The following is a 15,504-nucleotide window of genomic DNA, read 5'->3' as shown; positions in this document are numbered from 1 at the left end:
AATAAGAGATGCCCTAAGATAGCCTACAATGAGAACCCTTCACCTACATAAAGGAGAGGTTCAACTTAATGAAAGAGGGAGAACGTTAAGGGGAGGGCTTCCAAGGTTGTATTGCACTAAGCAAGGGAAATCACTCCTTAAGTATAAACAGACTTGAATACTAGAGAAAGTCATTTTCTTACAATCTAAGGGGTTCCTCCCATCTTCCTTTGATCTTCTTTAGCTAATAAGAGCTTTCTTAGAACCCTAAGAGATCCAGATTGCCTGACCCTAAACATCATGCAACCATGTGTTTGAACCAAATTTGTGCACCGTCATGAATGGTGAAGGCACAAACTCGAGCAACCTGTAAAACATAAAACAACCATAAGTAAGCCTAAAGCTGGTGTGTGTGGGGGATGGGGTGTGTACCAGACGAAGGCTTTCCGACAGTCAAGTTAGTAAGCATTTCTAGACTCAAGCGGTGGGTAAGAGAATTAAAGCATGGAGATTGCGTTACCAGAGATGAACCCTAGATTGGCATATTTATACGTAGGGAGAGAGACCTTTTTAGGATAGAATCATTGTTCTAAGTTGAGAGAATCCTAGAGGATATCTAGAAATAGGTATTGCACCCCTTTAGAACTTGTGATTACTTGCAGTGCATGCCAATTCCTTGATTGTAGGAATCCCAAGACTTATAAGGATCTAATAGAGTCCATGTTCGGATCAGATTGCATGTCTTGTGGAACAAGCATGGTCATTCTAACGGAGTCTCTCAGACTTCACCTATTGCCCCAGAATAGGGTGATGGTGGCACCGTTGCTCCATCTGGTCCAGCTCTATCCGAAGTTGTTGTGTCAATGACTAGACTTTTTGAGGGAACTGTATTCCGATCAGCCTTACTCTGGCCCTAGAAAATCATGGTCCCACACCATGCAAAGTTCTCGCTCCTGCTAAACTGACAAACTTCTAGCTTCCATGCCACACTTTACTTAGGCAAGTCATTATTTGTCTAATCACGTTAGATTCGAGCCATTAATCTAACTGAGATACTTCCAAAGATATGTGAATGCTTTCGAGGTATCCCGAGACTTAGTATTCAAATGGACCAAGGAAGGCAAAGGGCATCTGTCAAATCTTAAGCCAAGCTCGACCTAAAAGTCCCCTAACAATAGTTTTCTCTTTCTCCTTTCTTGAAACAGGTGTTGAGTTGTTTCGATGTTGCTTTCTACAACTTGACTCCTGGGTTGTTTCGCATTCTCACCTGCTTTGAGTTTTTGAATGATTGGTATGAGGCAGAGCTAGGTATTTAGGATTTTCGCATGCTTTACACTATGCGCAAGAACTCTGATTCACACTACTTCTTTCAGTCGAAACCCAGCATCAGCTAGCCCGCCTACACAACTAACTTGCCATGTCAAGACAAGGATTGGTACAAAGACATTCTGAGTATAGACGTAAAATTGGGGAATGAGACATTTCTGGACAACGGATTCGAAATACTTTATTCACCGTCCTCATCTGTAACAAAGACATCGCAATTATCAGCCAATGTCATCCTTATTTGATTGATAGGGCATTCAAAAGCATTCCCGTTGAACACCATAATTGGAAATGGCTCATTGCACCAGAGAGAATCAGAAAGAATGGGTGGGACACCATTATTGATTTAGGCAGTAATCATCCCATCGAGAATTTATCATGGGTCAGCACAGCGGACACTAAAGACATGAAGGATTTAGTAAAGATCCTAGAAACTTCAAGGTTAGAGATGAAGAAAAGGAAATGTCCTGAGAGCTCTGCAAAGAAACCAGCCAGTAAGAAACCTTCTAAAAAGAAATCAAACTAATCAAGGATACTTAATGTTCCTTTCGATAATAAAGTGTTGGAGATCCAAGACGCCACTCCTTTCTAATTAGGGTTACTTGTCTCTAAGTAACAGTGAACTCTGACGGGTAAGGACAAACTTGTGGCGAAATTGCTCGATAATTAGATTTTTATTAATGCTCTCATCGTCCAAACATGTCCATTTGTTGGCCTGAATCCATAACAACAACAACAATAACAGCAATAACAACTAAAGCAGCAAGAACAAGAGCAAGTACCATATGTGTCTGTCGTCACCCAAATCCTAGAAATATCTGGTGACCATTACACTTCTCCCATCCCTAACATAAAAACCGATGTGGTCGATCTTACTGATCTACAACCATGCCCCATCATGAGGCATGTCAACAGTCTTCATGATGCAAAGCACGCCCAGGCCTTAATGCATTCGGCCATCACGCCAAGTGTTCAAAAATTGTTACTTGAGCTGTTATGCAGTTAATCTTTTTTACCTTCATTGTTTCTAACTCCTAATTATTCCACTTGCTTTCATACCTGATATATTCTCAATCCATTTGCCTAGGCAAATGCATGGACAGAAGCTACTCTCTGGAGCTAGACAAGTAAAATCTTTTAGGTTGAAGTATCTTGCAAACCCGAGCTGGGCTGTCGGATTCAATTAGAGGGACAACTGCAGGAGAGAGCCGTGGACTAAGAAAGATTCCAGACCGAGCAAGATGTGCTGTGGCAACACCTTTACTACGAGGAGAGAAAGGCAAATGACTGGGTGCATAAGTGGTCTGTCTTGAGGTTGAGTCTGTGCAATTCTGACAGAACAAGGATGATGCAGAGCGCATAGTCATGGCAGAGCGTAGCTCGTGAGACGCAGATCGCACCTCTTGCAATCAAAGCTAGACGAAGCCCAACAAGAGGCAAGCCAGAAATAAGAAATGTAAGAAGACTGCTTCAGAGTTGGCGGAGGTTCGAGTTCTATTTGAGACGACGGCTGATATGAAGTTCTTAGAGAGGTATGAGTCATGACCAAGGTTATACAGCATGCTTAGCAAGCTAGGGTCATAGCAACGGGGAGGATGTGCCTATTGGAAACTGATTGCCATTTCCTCCATCCCTAGCTGTAGAGGCTACAAAACTAGAGCTTTTGAAGAATAGAAATTGAGTAAAAAGTTGGAAAACGTTGTATTTATGTTAAGTTTAGTGTTATTCACACATCCTTTTTTGTCTTAACATCTTTGTTAATTTTTGTCCATTGGTCTTCTTCAATTCTTTCTATCCGACGGCCAGAAAATAAGAATGGTGTGTGAGGGGTAAAAATGAGGTGCAGACAGCATCACTGTATGTTAATTAATGTGAATAAAATTTTATTTGAAGTCAATTGTAATCTCATTGAACAACATGGATATGACTGGTAAAAGTTTTTTTTTTGTTAGGTACAAGAGATATTCTACGATAAATTCATCTTAAATTACCAGGAATATTCAAATTTGGGTGGGAGGACATTGCTTTAGTCAACTTGACTAAGTCCATGTTTGAGGATATGATTGGTAAAGTTAAAACTAGACATGGTAATTTCTTACATGACCCGTTAACACGACACGAAAATAATAGGTTTCGGGTCGGCACGATAACTAATCGGGTCACACAACAAGAACCCGTTAATCACGGGTCCTTAACAGGTTTACACGAGGGTGACACGCAGGTAACCTGTTTTGACACGTTAAGAAAAATGTTATTTTGTTGATTTTAATTTTTTAAACTACTAAAAAAACTTACTATAAAATACAATAGTCATAGTGTAAATGTATATATTGTATATCAAATATGTATTATTGTATTATTATTCTATATAAATTAAAAAAATTAATTTTTATAATATACTATAGGCAAAGAGTAAGATTAAAAAAAATTATAAAACACAGTACAAATAAAAATAAAAATATCAAGTAATTAAAAATACCAAACACATTAAAAAATTATAATAATTAATTTACAAGTGTGAAAAATGTGAAAAAATAAGCAAACGCTCATGGTCGCATCTTCTATGCTCTGAGGATGGGTACATCGCTGTTTGAATTTTTAGAACTATACAAACCCTCATGAATAGTATTTTTAAGAGAGTTCAAATAAATGAAATTCATAATCATTTTGTAGTAATGTTTTTCATTAGGCTCTTATTTTGGGATATCTAATACTTGAAAGACACATTTTTTTTTTTTTTGAAGTAATATATGTATATACTAATTTAGTATTATGTTTTCCATTTTTTTAAGGTCAAATTATATTTTTCATTTTCATTATTTATTGATTTAAAAAATATTTTTTAATAGGTAATGAGTCGGGTCATATCACCTGATAATGTTAACGGGTTAATTTTAGGTTGAGTCATATTACCTGTTTACTTTAACAGGTGTTACACAATACAAACATAAAAAACATGACATGAATGCCAAGTTTAGTTAAAATTATATAAACAATTTTTTTTTTTCAATATTTACCTAAACAATATTTCACTTTTCAATGTTTACCCAAACTTATTAGTTGTGAGCTTGAATCTCAACCATTGATACTGCCTCAATCTTATGGTCTAAAACTTGTCTCAAACCTTGTGTCCAATATATGATGTCATAGATAAGTCCCCGTAAATATTTAAATTAAACTCTGTGCATCGTATGTTGCAGATTGACTAGGGCACTTGTTAAATCGCTGTTAAAGTTCACGTCACTATCTAGGATCATGAAAGAAGAAAGAGTGATGCTAAAGAGATTAAATTTGTAGATTAAATTTTGTAAATTAAATGATATGAAAATTGATGATTGAATTATTATTTAAATATTGATAAATATGCTTATTTTTTATTAGTGACACATCATTTAGTTTGCAATTTTATTCTATAAATTTAGTCTTCCTAATATTACTGAAGGAGAAAACATCACTTGCAATAATTCTACTAGTTTAATAACATTGTCTATTTTTGTTCGTTTTACTTCATTTGCATTCGATCTGATAGGCATAATTTCATCGGAAGTTGACGGCTGTGCGTACAAAAATTAACTTTGATTACTTTATGGAAGTACTAAGTACAATGATTCATTTTTTTAATTGACAGAAAACTAGATTAAGGAGAAGATAAGGAGCCCCTTAACTTATTTACTCGTCCAAATTGCTTCTTCTTTTTCATTTACATGATTCCCTTCAACGACGACACACTAGTAAACAGCCCAAGTTTCTTTCTCCGCCGGTCTTGGTGTATCTGTCATCTTTTTCCTTGTACACTATTAACACTGCAAGTGTTCTTGGCGGTTCTTCCCGGGTTAGTTTGTTGTAGTTCTAATCCAGTCGGAGAAGGCGTCCAGGGTCCTCATATCGGCGCGGTAGTGTTTCTGCGTAAATTCTAGGAAAGTAGGCCAGGTGAAGTCAGGGTACTTCCTGGGGCTATTGGAATCGACCAAGCCTCTCGGTGGGGTCACCACTCTGTCCTTTTTGGGACAGAGGAAGAAGGTGAGAGATTTCCTCACAGTTTTGTTGTTTACCACTGCTCTGTGCAAGCAGCTCCTGTAAATCCCATTTGATAGAGCCTGAAAGATCAAATCAGAGAAAGCATAAATTCAAATTCGTAAACAGTGTCTGATAGTTTGTGTCGAAAACCTTTTGAAGGTCCCTGTTTTGTCCTTCTTGTTGGAGTCCTTCAGATATTTTGTAGGGGTTGAAAGAAAAAAGAAACGGACTCTGTTTAAATAAAGTGAGCCTAATTGATGAATAAGGTAGCTTACCATAAATGTATCGCCAATGTTGACGACGAAAGCGTCAAGCTTAGGAGTAACGGAGTGCCATTTATCATCTACGAACACTTGAAGTCCGCCGACTTGATCCTGATGAAGGATTGTTAAGGATGTGGGATCACAGTGAGGCCCGGTTCCTAGTGTTAAGTCTGGTTTTTGGCACATTGGGTAGTAGTTCAACCTCATGATCGAATCATTTCCTTCGAAGAACTCTTTGAAATAGTTTCGTCCAACGCCTAGGCTCATTCCGAGTAGCTCCATTATCGCATTGGAGAGGTTGTTCATGGCATCACAATATTCTTGGTAAACCTTCCTGAGCAAGACAGATAAATGCTGCATAAGTGAAGGGATATGTGTAATGTACAAGATCATGACGATTATTTTATTGGTTTAATGATAAGGAGACCATGAAACCAATCTGAGTTTATCAATATTTTTTGTTTATTGCAGAAGCACAACTGTATACTCTAGGTGATGTGTTCTTACCCGAAATCTCTGAAATCTTCACCCATCACGTTCACAAAATAGTCATTGACCGAGGACTGGTTATCGGCACTATATCTGAAAGAAAGTGTTTCTTTCCATGGAAGTTTGGAGGAGAACCTGCCAACGAAGCTACTGGCATATCCACAGTGCTCACCAGCCTTTCTCTGAGCCCTTTGCTTCTGCGAGAGTTGCATACCAAAGAAGGAGTCCATGTACTCATGAGCTTTTCCTACGAGTTGCAAATCAACTCCATGGTTAACAATGAGAAAAAAACCATGCTTCTTGCATGCCTCATCGACCAAACGAGTTGCATTTAAGACCTCCCACGTATCCCCTGAGAGAAAGCCTTTCAGGTCAACGAGAGGAGCTGGAAGCTCTGGCGACTCGGAGCAGGGCTTCTCGTGGTCGGGCCATATGAACTTGGAGGGTATGCTGGATTGGTACTGAGCAACTGAAGCATCAAACACCAAAGGGTTTTCTTCATTTTCTTTGTTGGTTTCATTCATTGGTGCGAGATGTTGAGGAGGCATTGGCATGCTTAGCGTATAATGTGTGTAACTTCTAATTAAGATTGTGGAACTTGGAAGAACACTGTTTGGTGGCTTGATACTTGAGAGAGAGAGAGAGAGAGAGAGAGAGAGAGAGAGGAGATTGTTGGCTTAGCAAGAGTTAGAAAGGAGGACAGACTTTAAAAAGAAGCAGAGTGGGAGTGGTGAGAAACTGACAAGACTGTTCATTGGGGAGGTCGGTAAACAAATATTAGAATCTTATTGGTTTTTACTGTTCTCTCTCACACTAAGCGTGTTTTGTGTTATATTATAGCTCATCTTATTGCTTAAGCTATAATATAACAGTTACAAATACAAACCCCTTCCCAACCGTTTTACCTAATTAGATTAGAATGGGTAACTCTCTAATTTGAAAGTATATTGAATATGGCCTCGTCTAGTATCTTGAATTGGATTGAAATGAAATAGATAACTCCCTATTTCAAAGTATATTGAAGACGAAAGTGAATAGTTTTTCATGTAGGGAATTATAAAAGAAGCTCATCCATTCTAATCGGACTATTTTAGGGAGGATTGGAATAGGTAGATTTCTTTCACGAAATTCATCTTCTATCCTCTAATTAGGCATAATTTTTCAATTCTCCCTTCAACATACCTTAAATTTTAGAAGTTATTCATTTTAATCAAATTCTAGATACTAAACAAGGTCACATACACTATAGGAGGTCTTGATCATCTTATTAGTCTCATAAAAAAAAAGAGAAATTTTTAATATGACCACAATACTATTTACCAATTCACTCATATTATAACAACGTGTATTATTAATTTTTAATTCAATACTATTACCTGAAGTACAAATTCGTCCTTCACCACTAAACATATAACTCGTTCAGCCCTAAATATAATATATGAATTAATCTAAAGCCACATGACGATCACACAAATACTTTTCCAAAACATTAGGGGCCTATGCAAAAAATTAAGAAAGGTTCTTTTCCTAGTGCTAATGCTACCAACCAGATATTTGAAAGATATGCTAGGTTTCACTACAGTTTTTCTTTTTGTCATTTTATTTTTCTGTTGGCATAGGCATGTGACACCCACTTCTCAACCATACACAAATCTAATAACCTAAGCTAGCCACATAAAAAATGTGACTTAAAAGATATTGAGGGGCCAATATCTTCAGGGGTAGAATGCCACTACTCAATGTGGGTACAAAAAATGGGGGGTATACAAGCACTATAAGCTAAGGTAACCAAGACCAACATTGTTAGAAGGCTTCCATTCTTTTACAATTGTGTTTTTCAACTCAACTTTTGCTGACTATGCAACCAAAACGAGTCGCATTTTCGTAAAAAGAAATTCAATAATTTTACATAAATCTATCATTTGTTATTAGCATTTTAAAAATATTAATTTGCAGCCCAAATAAGTAAAACTATAAGAAAGACAAAAACACCTTAGAAGTGTAGAATAATATTTATTTTGAAGTGTTAATAGTAACTCTTAACTTATTTGGTGTTTATTGTCACTTAGTACTATGATCTAGTGATATTTTCTACATTCCCTATATGATAAGGCAAGTTTGATACTAAATAACAACTTTGACAAATTTCAGACCTAAAAAAATCGACAAGGGAAATGGGACAGGACAAGTCCCCTCAGGTGTATACTCCAAAGAACCCCATTTTGTATCAAGTTGCGGTGGGATAGATTCCACATTAATTCTATAGGGCTGAACCTGTAAAAGGTTTTCTGTTATTTCATTTCAGCTTCACAATTTTAGCATCGCATATTATCCTTTGCAATCTTTCATTAACATTTAAGCTAACTTTGCAAATTATCGATCTGAATAACAGAAAACCTTTTACAGGTTCAGCCCTCTAGATTAATTTGTGAATCTCATCATCACCATTCACAAAGATTTTCCAGTCTAGATTAAGCATGTCATTAAAGTCACTAAGGTTATGCTTGTTTTATCATAAATGCAGAAAGGGGAGAAGCAAAAAGCTCACGGCAAGTAGCATGCATGACATGACAACTTGCGAAAGTTTGCATGAGTATATGCATGTACTACCAAGATTTCTTAAAGTGTGTTCTCTAGTATTCTTTAAGTAGAATGAGCTATAAGAGGTGAACAAATTTTGATCATGGGGCTTGATAGAGGGGTGGGCCACATTTGATGGGTGAGAATAGGAAACTTCGAACTGTCATATAGTGCTATTAATTCACTCTTATATAATACGTATATCTTATCATGCACATATTGTCTATGTGTGTTATACTTTAGTTCTTTGAAATATTAATTATGTCTACTGTCATTTATATTATTGTACCACCTAACAATATGACCGTCACACGAAAAACTTGTCATATGTTTGTTTTTGCTGACTTAAAAGCAATTTAACGAGCAACATAAGACGTATATATTATTTGAAATTAAACAAGTAAAAAAATGAAAACTTGATCAAGTAATAATATTTTATTCTCAAATGAAAAAAATCTGACGGTAATTCTTTTAATATTCGTGAAAGTTCAAATTCATTTCTCTGTAATTTAAAAAAAAAAAAAAAGGTTACGTTTATTCTTAGTATCCTCTCACATTCATGATTAGAGTTTCCTTAAATTAAAAAAGTCAAATTAATCTGTAAATATGCGAAGGTAGAATGAAAAAGTTTTACTTAATTTTTTTCATTCCTGTTGGTCCGCTTTCAAATTGCATGGCGGCTTATTAATTACTAGATTTCATTAAAATATATTCTTTGGGATTCGAAGCTTGAATTCGATATCTGTTTTCTTATAAGAAGCAGATGATGTAAGCTAATTCACACGCGCTGGAGTTTGGTTAATTATGGTTGAATAATAAGTCCAGCAATAAGTACTGCATGTAAGACAATATTCTTCAGTTGCTGCACATATATTTGAAATTTGCATGCCTCTTGTTCAATATCTCAATGTTATTGTTTGTTTGTTTCAGTTGAATCATTGTAAAACAGATATACTGTCGCCAAAGAATTTCACTCCCATTTAAAAATAGGGTAAAAATAAGATGTTAAAAGCTAAAAAAATATATTATATGCATATCGGTTATGTATATCATTTTTTTTTTTTCACAATATATAATGGTACACTATTGATATGTATGAGTTTTAGACAGAGAGATGGTATATATATACATATAACTTTCCTCACACCATATCATACGAATTATATTGATATATGATGAGTCTCACGTGCATACATGTATGTTACAAATTTCACCTGTTTGTTAAAAGCTTCTCTCACAATATGTATGCCAGTTTAAAAGTTATTGGATGAGTGATGCATGTTGTTTCATGAGTCTCATGTATGTTATGTATGAGTTTTAGACAGATAGATGGTATATATATACATATAACTTTCCTCACACCATATCATACGAATTATATTGATATATGATGAGTCTCAAGTGCAGACATGTATGTTACAAATTTCACCTGTTTGTTAAAAGCTTCTCTCACAATATGTATGCCAGTTTAAAAGTTATTGGATGAGTGATGCATGTTGTTTCATGAGTCTCATGTATGTTATGTAGTGCATTTTACATGTCACTTGTGAAAACTGAAAGCAAAATAATTTTGTCAATTATATTATATAATTCACAATATTGTAGGTATAGCTACTTATGTTGTTGTAGTGGGTTCAACAATTTACATGTCAATGTGCAAAATTTACATATTTACAGTGAGAATAAAATTATGCTTACCAGTTATATATAACTCACAAAGTAACTGCTCGTTTTACCGTTATCCAACTTGTATGCTATGTAGTGAAATTCACATGTTTACTGTGAGAATATAATTATGTTTATCTGTTATATATAACTCACAATGTAACTGCTAGGTTTGTTGTTCTAGTGGGTCTGATATGCATGTCAAGTAATGAACTTCACACGTTTACAAACGAGAACAACAATATGTTAGTTAGTTATTTGTAACTCACAATGTAAATGATAATTTTATGTTGTGGCGGCCAAAAAGCACGTCATGTGATGAAATTCACATATTTACTGTGAGAAATTATGTTTGTCATTTATATAAACTCATGATGTAACTGCTAATTCTGCAATTGTGGTGGGTCCAACGTGCATGTCATGTCACATGTTTACTAGGAGAACAAAATTGTGTTTATTAATTATATAAAACTCACAACGTAATAGCTAACTCTGCGGCTGTGGTGGATCCATCATGCATTTTTTTAATACAATTTACTAATACTAAGGCAAGGGGAAAAAGTTGGAAACTATTACAATAATTTAGAGAATGTGGACTTTCGAACTCGGGACACATGGGTAGAAATTCAATATCCTATCCACTAGGACATTAGATGACATGCATCCAATATGCATGTCATGTAGCGAAATTCACATGTTTTGTAAGAAATTATGTTTTATAGTTATATATACCTCACAATGTAACTGGTAGTTATCTTATTGTGGTGGATCTTGACATATATATCATATGGCAATATTCACATGTTTATCGTGAAAAATTATGTTTGTTGTTTATATATAACTCACAACGTAACAGCTAATTCTATAGTTGTGGTGGGTCCAACATGCATGTCGTGTATTGGAATTCACATGTTTACTATGAGAACAAAATTATGCTTATTATTTATATATAACTCACAACGTAACTGCTAATTCTGTGTTTGTGGTGGATCCAACATGCATTTAAAAAAAAATTAATTATTAGTAAGAGGAGGGGAAAGAGTTGGACACTATTACAATATTTTAGGGAAGGGGGACTTTTGAATATAGGACGCATAGGTAGAAATTCAACACTCTATCAACAAGGATATTAGACCACATGCATCTAATACGCACGTCATGTAGCGGAATTCACATGTTTTGTGAGAACAAAATTATGTTTATTAGTTATATATACCTTGCAATGTAACTGCTAGTCATGTTGTTATGGTGGGTCTTGACATGTATGTCATGTGGCGAAATTCACATGTTTACTATGAAAACTTATGTTTGTCATTTATATATAACTTACAATGTAACCGATAATTCTGTAGTCGTGGTGGGTCCAACATGCATGTCATGTAATGGAATTCACATGTTTACTGTGAGAACAAAATTATGTTTATTATTTATATATAGCTCACAATGTAACTACTAATTTTGCGTTTGTGGTGGATCCAACATGCATTTTTTTTCCTTAAAAAAAAATTATTATTAGTAAGGGGAGGGGAAAGAGTGTTGAGGATAGTAATCCAATGGATATGGATGTGCCACCTGTCAAAGATCAGCTAAGGTTGTTAGCTGAGTTAGTTAGGAAATGGTGGTAGGGTTAGTTACTAATTACTTGCTTTGTAAGCAATTGATGATAGTTGCAATATATAAGAAGTGTAATGATCTCATACAATTTTAATGAAAAATACAATTTGTTGAATCAATATCTCTCTCTCTCTCTCCTATATCTTCTCTCTTCTTCATTCTCTCTCTCTATCTTTCTAAGCTTCAAATCTACAATGGTCTACACGGTATCTTCGCCTGCAAAGCTGATCGCTTGATGATCGATTTTGGCTGCTTCCGCTCATAATGATTAATTGATGTTTCTTTCTCTCTCTACTTCTTGAAACTCTGAGATCTCTCTGTTTCTTTCTTCTTCAACTAGTTCTTGATTGCACGCAATGTGCTCGATACAAGTTTTTTGCAGATTTCTCTATAGATTTCTTGGTTTTCTGTAATAATGGTGACTGCAGCATAACTACAGCTTGTTCAGTTACCTATTATGTCTCTGATTTCAATTGTATCAACGTCAGTGACAGTGAAGCTTGATGATATGAACTACTTGACCTGAAATTTTCAGATGCAGCCTCTTCTTGAAGGACATGGTCTTATAAGGTTTGTAGATGGTTTATCTCTTTGTCCTCCACATTTTCTCACGACTACATCAAGCAATTTGGAGGTTAATTCAGGCAATTCTTCCTCCTTGATTGAAAGTGATAAATTCAAGATTGGAAAATTCACGATCATGCATTAATGCAATTACTAATTGCTACCCTCTCATCTCCACCTATTTTTTGTGTGATTGGGAGTGTTAGCGCTTATGATATGTGGACAAGACTAAAGGAACATTTCTCTATGGTTACTCGTACGAGTATCTTTCAACTCAAGTCCGATCTTCAGGCTATCAAGAAAGGGTCTGATTCGATTACAACATATCTGCAGTGAATTAAAGAAGCTTAGGACTATTTAGTAGTTTCTGGTGTATTGTTTGAAGACGATGATATTGTTATTCTTACCCTTGCTGGTCTTCCCTCTGAATTCAACACCATTAGGTCTATTATTCGAGGAATGGATAATGTGATCTCCATTAAAGACTTGAGGGCTCAATTGCTTGTTGAAGTAGCAATGATTGAAAATGCTCAAACACTATCATTTCAGATTGTAATGGTTGCTGGTGCAAATAGGGGACAATCAAAAAGGCTTTCCAATCATCAAGATTTGTCCTTTAGAAGCTTTTACAATCATCAAGGAGGTCCATCTGCATATAACCCTTTCTTCAACAAGAATAGGGGCTGAGGTTTGTCTCAATATGGTTCAAGATTTGGAAATAAGCCATTTTACAATAATGGAGATCCTAGAATTCTTGGTTCTTCACCACCAAGACAACAACTTTATACCAATTCCTCAATGCCACCTTGCTAGATCTGTGGTAAATTTGGTCATTTTGCAGATTCTTGTAGATTCAGAAATGCTGATGCTTCAGTTTATAATGGCTGTTACATTTGTGGGGAAAAGAACCATAGCGCTCAATTTCGTCATTTCATAAATGCCAACATCCAAAATCACTCTTCTCCAATGATTACAATGTATGCCACTACATCTACAACATCTATGGAATGTCAATCGCCACAAGTTTGGCTTACTGACTCTGGAGCAATAAGTCACATGACTACTGACTTGAACAATTTGTTTATGGCCACCACATTTCCATCAAATGTAATGATTCAGACAACAAGTGGAGAAGGTTTGTATGTGTCTCACAAGAGTTCTTCCATATTGCAGACTCCATTTCACAAGTTGAAGCTTAATTCCATTCTATATGTACCCAAAATATCTTAGAACTTGCTCTTAGTACATCGAATTTACCTTGATAAGAATTGTTGGCTAATATTTGATGCATTTTGTTTTTGGATTCAGGACAAAGCCACATGGAGAATTCTGTTCAAAGGTCTCTGGAATAATGGATTATAGCCTATCCCAATTTCATCCAGTTACTCAAAACAAGTTTTGCAACTTGCAACATATGTTGGGAAACAAGTCAACTCCAGCTTGTGGCATCACAGATTAGGTCACCATTCCAATCTTATTATGTCTCAAATGCTTAACAAGTCTAATGTTTTCATAGCTTCTGATACATTACCGAGTCCGTGTTTAACTTGTTTAGGGGGAAAAATCACCAAATTACCTTTTCAACACACCACAAATAAGTCTGTTATACCATTTGAAGTAATGCACAGTGATGTATGGGGTCCTGCACCTTGTTTGTCTATTGAAGGGTTTAAATTCTATGTAACCTTCATAGATGAGTGTACTAGATTTTGTTAGATATTTCCAATTGTTAATAAAGCTGCTATTTGTGGTACATTCATTAAGTTCTATCAATCTGTGTTTACTCAATTTTTAGTTTCAATAAGGACTTTGCAAAGTGATGGTGGGGGTGAGTACTTAGGGAAACAGTTTCAAGCCTTTCTTATAACCAAAGGTATTAAACACCAACTATCTTGTCCCTATACACCAAAAAAAAATGGCTTGGCAGAAAGAAAACATCGCCACATTATTGAAACCACCATAACTCTATTACAAACAACTCACTTACCTACAAATTTTTTGTCCTTTGCAGCTCAAACCTCAGTGTACCTTATCAATCAAATGCCCTCCTCAACCTTGAATCATAAATCACCTTTTGAAGTGTTGTATGAATCTGTCCTTGATGTACATCACTTAAAGAACTTTGTGCTTGTTACCCTCTTTTAAGACCCTTATACACATCAAAATTACAACCTCGAACCACCAAATGCATTTTTCTGGGATATGCATCAAAATACAAAGGGTGTATATATGCTATGAGGTTGCTAAAAAAAGGGTGCATATATCCAAGCATGTCATATTTGATGAGGGAGAGTTTCCATATAGGACACTGAGTTCTACAAATGATCAACCTAAGTTGTCACCATCACTTTCAATGTCAAATACACCAATTGTCACAACAAATCTAGAAAAATGTCTTGGTAATCCTTCAAACTGATATCTCTATCACTTCAACTTCTAGTGACCCTACTCCATCACACACTGAGACTGGTTCTTCTCCTATTTCATCTACTTCTATGTCATTTATCCCAACTTCACCACCTGCGCCCATACCACCTTAATCCATTATTACACATGAAAAATGTCTTAGATTCAAATCCTGTGGTTCCTGAATTCCAGCTTGAAAGTCTTCAAGTTGTTTTATCTATTCCTCCATTGAATTTGCATCTTATGCAAACCAGATCAAAAAGTGGTATCATCAAGGAATGGCACTGTTATCCATTGTGCATGAAAATAGGGGTGTTGATTTGAACACTATAAAACATACAACCTATAAGTCTGCCCTAAAAAGCTCAGTTTGGATTGAGGCAATGAAATAAGAACTTTCTGCATTACACTCTCAGGGTACATGGAGTTTGGTGCCTTTACCACATAACAAGAATTTAGTTGGCTGCAAATGGGTGTTTAAAATAAAAAAGAATGCAGATGGCTCAGTTGGGAGATATAAGGCTAGACTTGTTGCAAAAGGGTTTAGTTAAAAGGAAATGATTGATTATGGAGAAACTTTGAATCCAGTTGTTAAACCTAT

At 35.6% G+C, this 15,504-nt stretch overlaps 1 protein-coding gene across 1 annotated transcript; it reads right to left on the bottom strand.

Annotated features, from left to right (window-relative positions):
• Positions 1–4,908: 4,908 nt before the first annotated feature.
• Positions 4,909–6,706, bottom strand: LOC137748896 (gibberellin 20 oxidase 1-like). Its single transcript, XM_068489089.1, has 3 exons — positions 6,093–6,706; positions 5,598–5,919; positions 4,909–5,402 (listed from the first exon to the last, which is right to left on the bottom strand). The coding sequence occupies exons 1-3, from the start codon at positions 6,626–6,628 to the stop codon at positions 5,139–5,141; spliced, it is 1,122 nt and encodes a 373-aa protein (XP_068345190.1). The 5' UTR covers positions 6,629–6,706; the 3' UTR covers positions 4,909–5,138.
• Between the last annotated feature and the right edge of the window lie 8,798 nt (positions 6,707–15,504).

The sequence above is a fragment of the Pyrus communis genome, chromosome 10, assembly GCF_963583255.1.
Source record: "Pyrus communis chromosome 10, drPyrComm1.1, whole genome shotgun sequence".
Lineage (NCBI taxonomy): Eukaryota > Viridiplantae > Streptophyta > Magnoliopsida > Rosales > Rosaceae > Pyrus > Pyrus communis.
The sequence above is the reverse complement of the archived record's forward strand: the minus strand, read 5'-3'. Positions and strand labels throughout refer to the sequence as shown.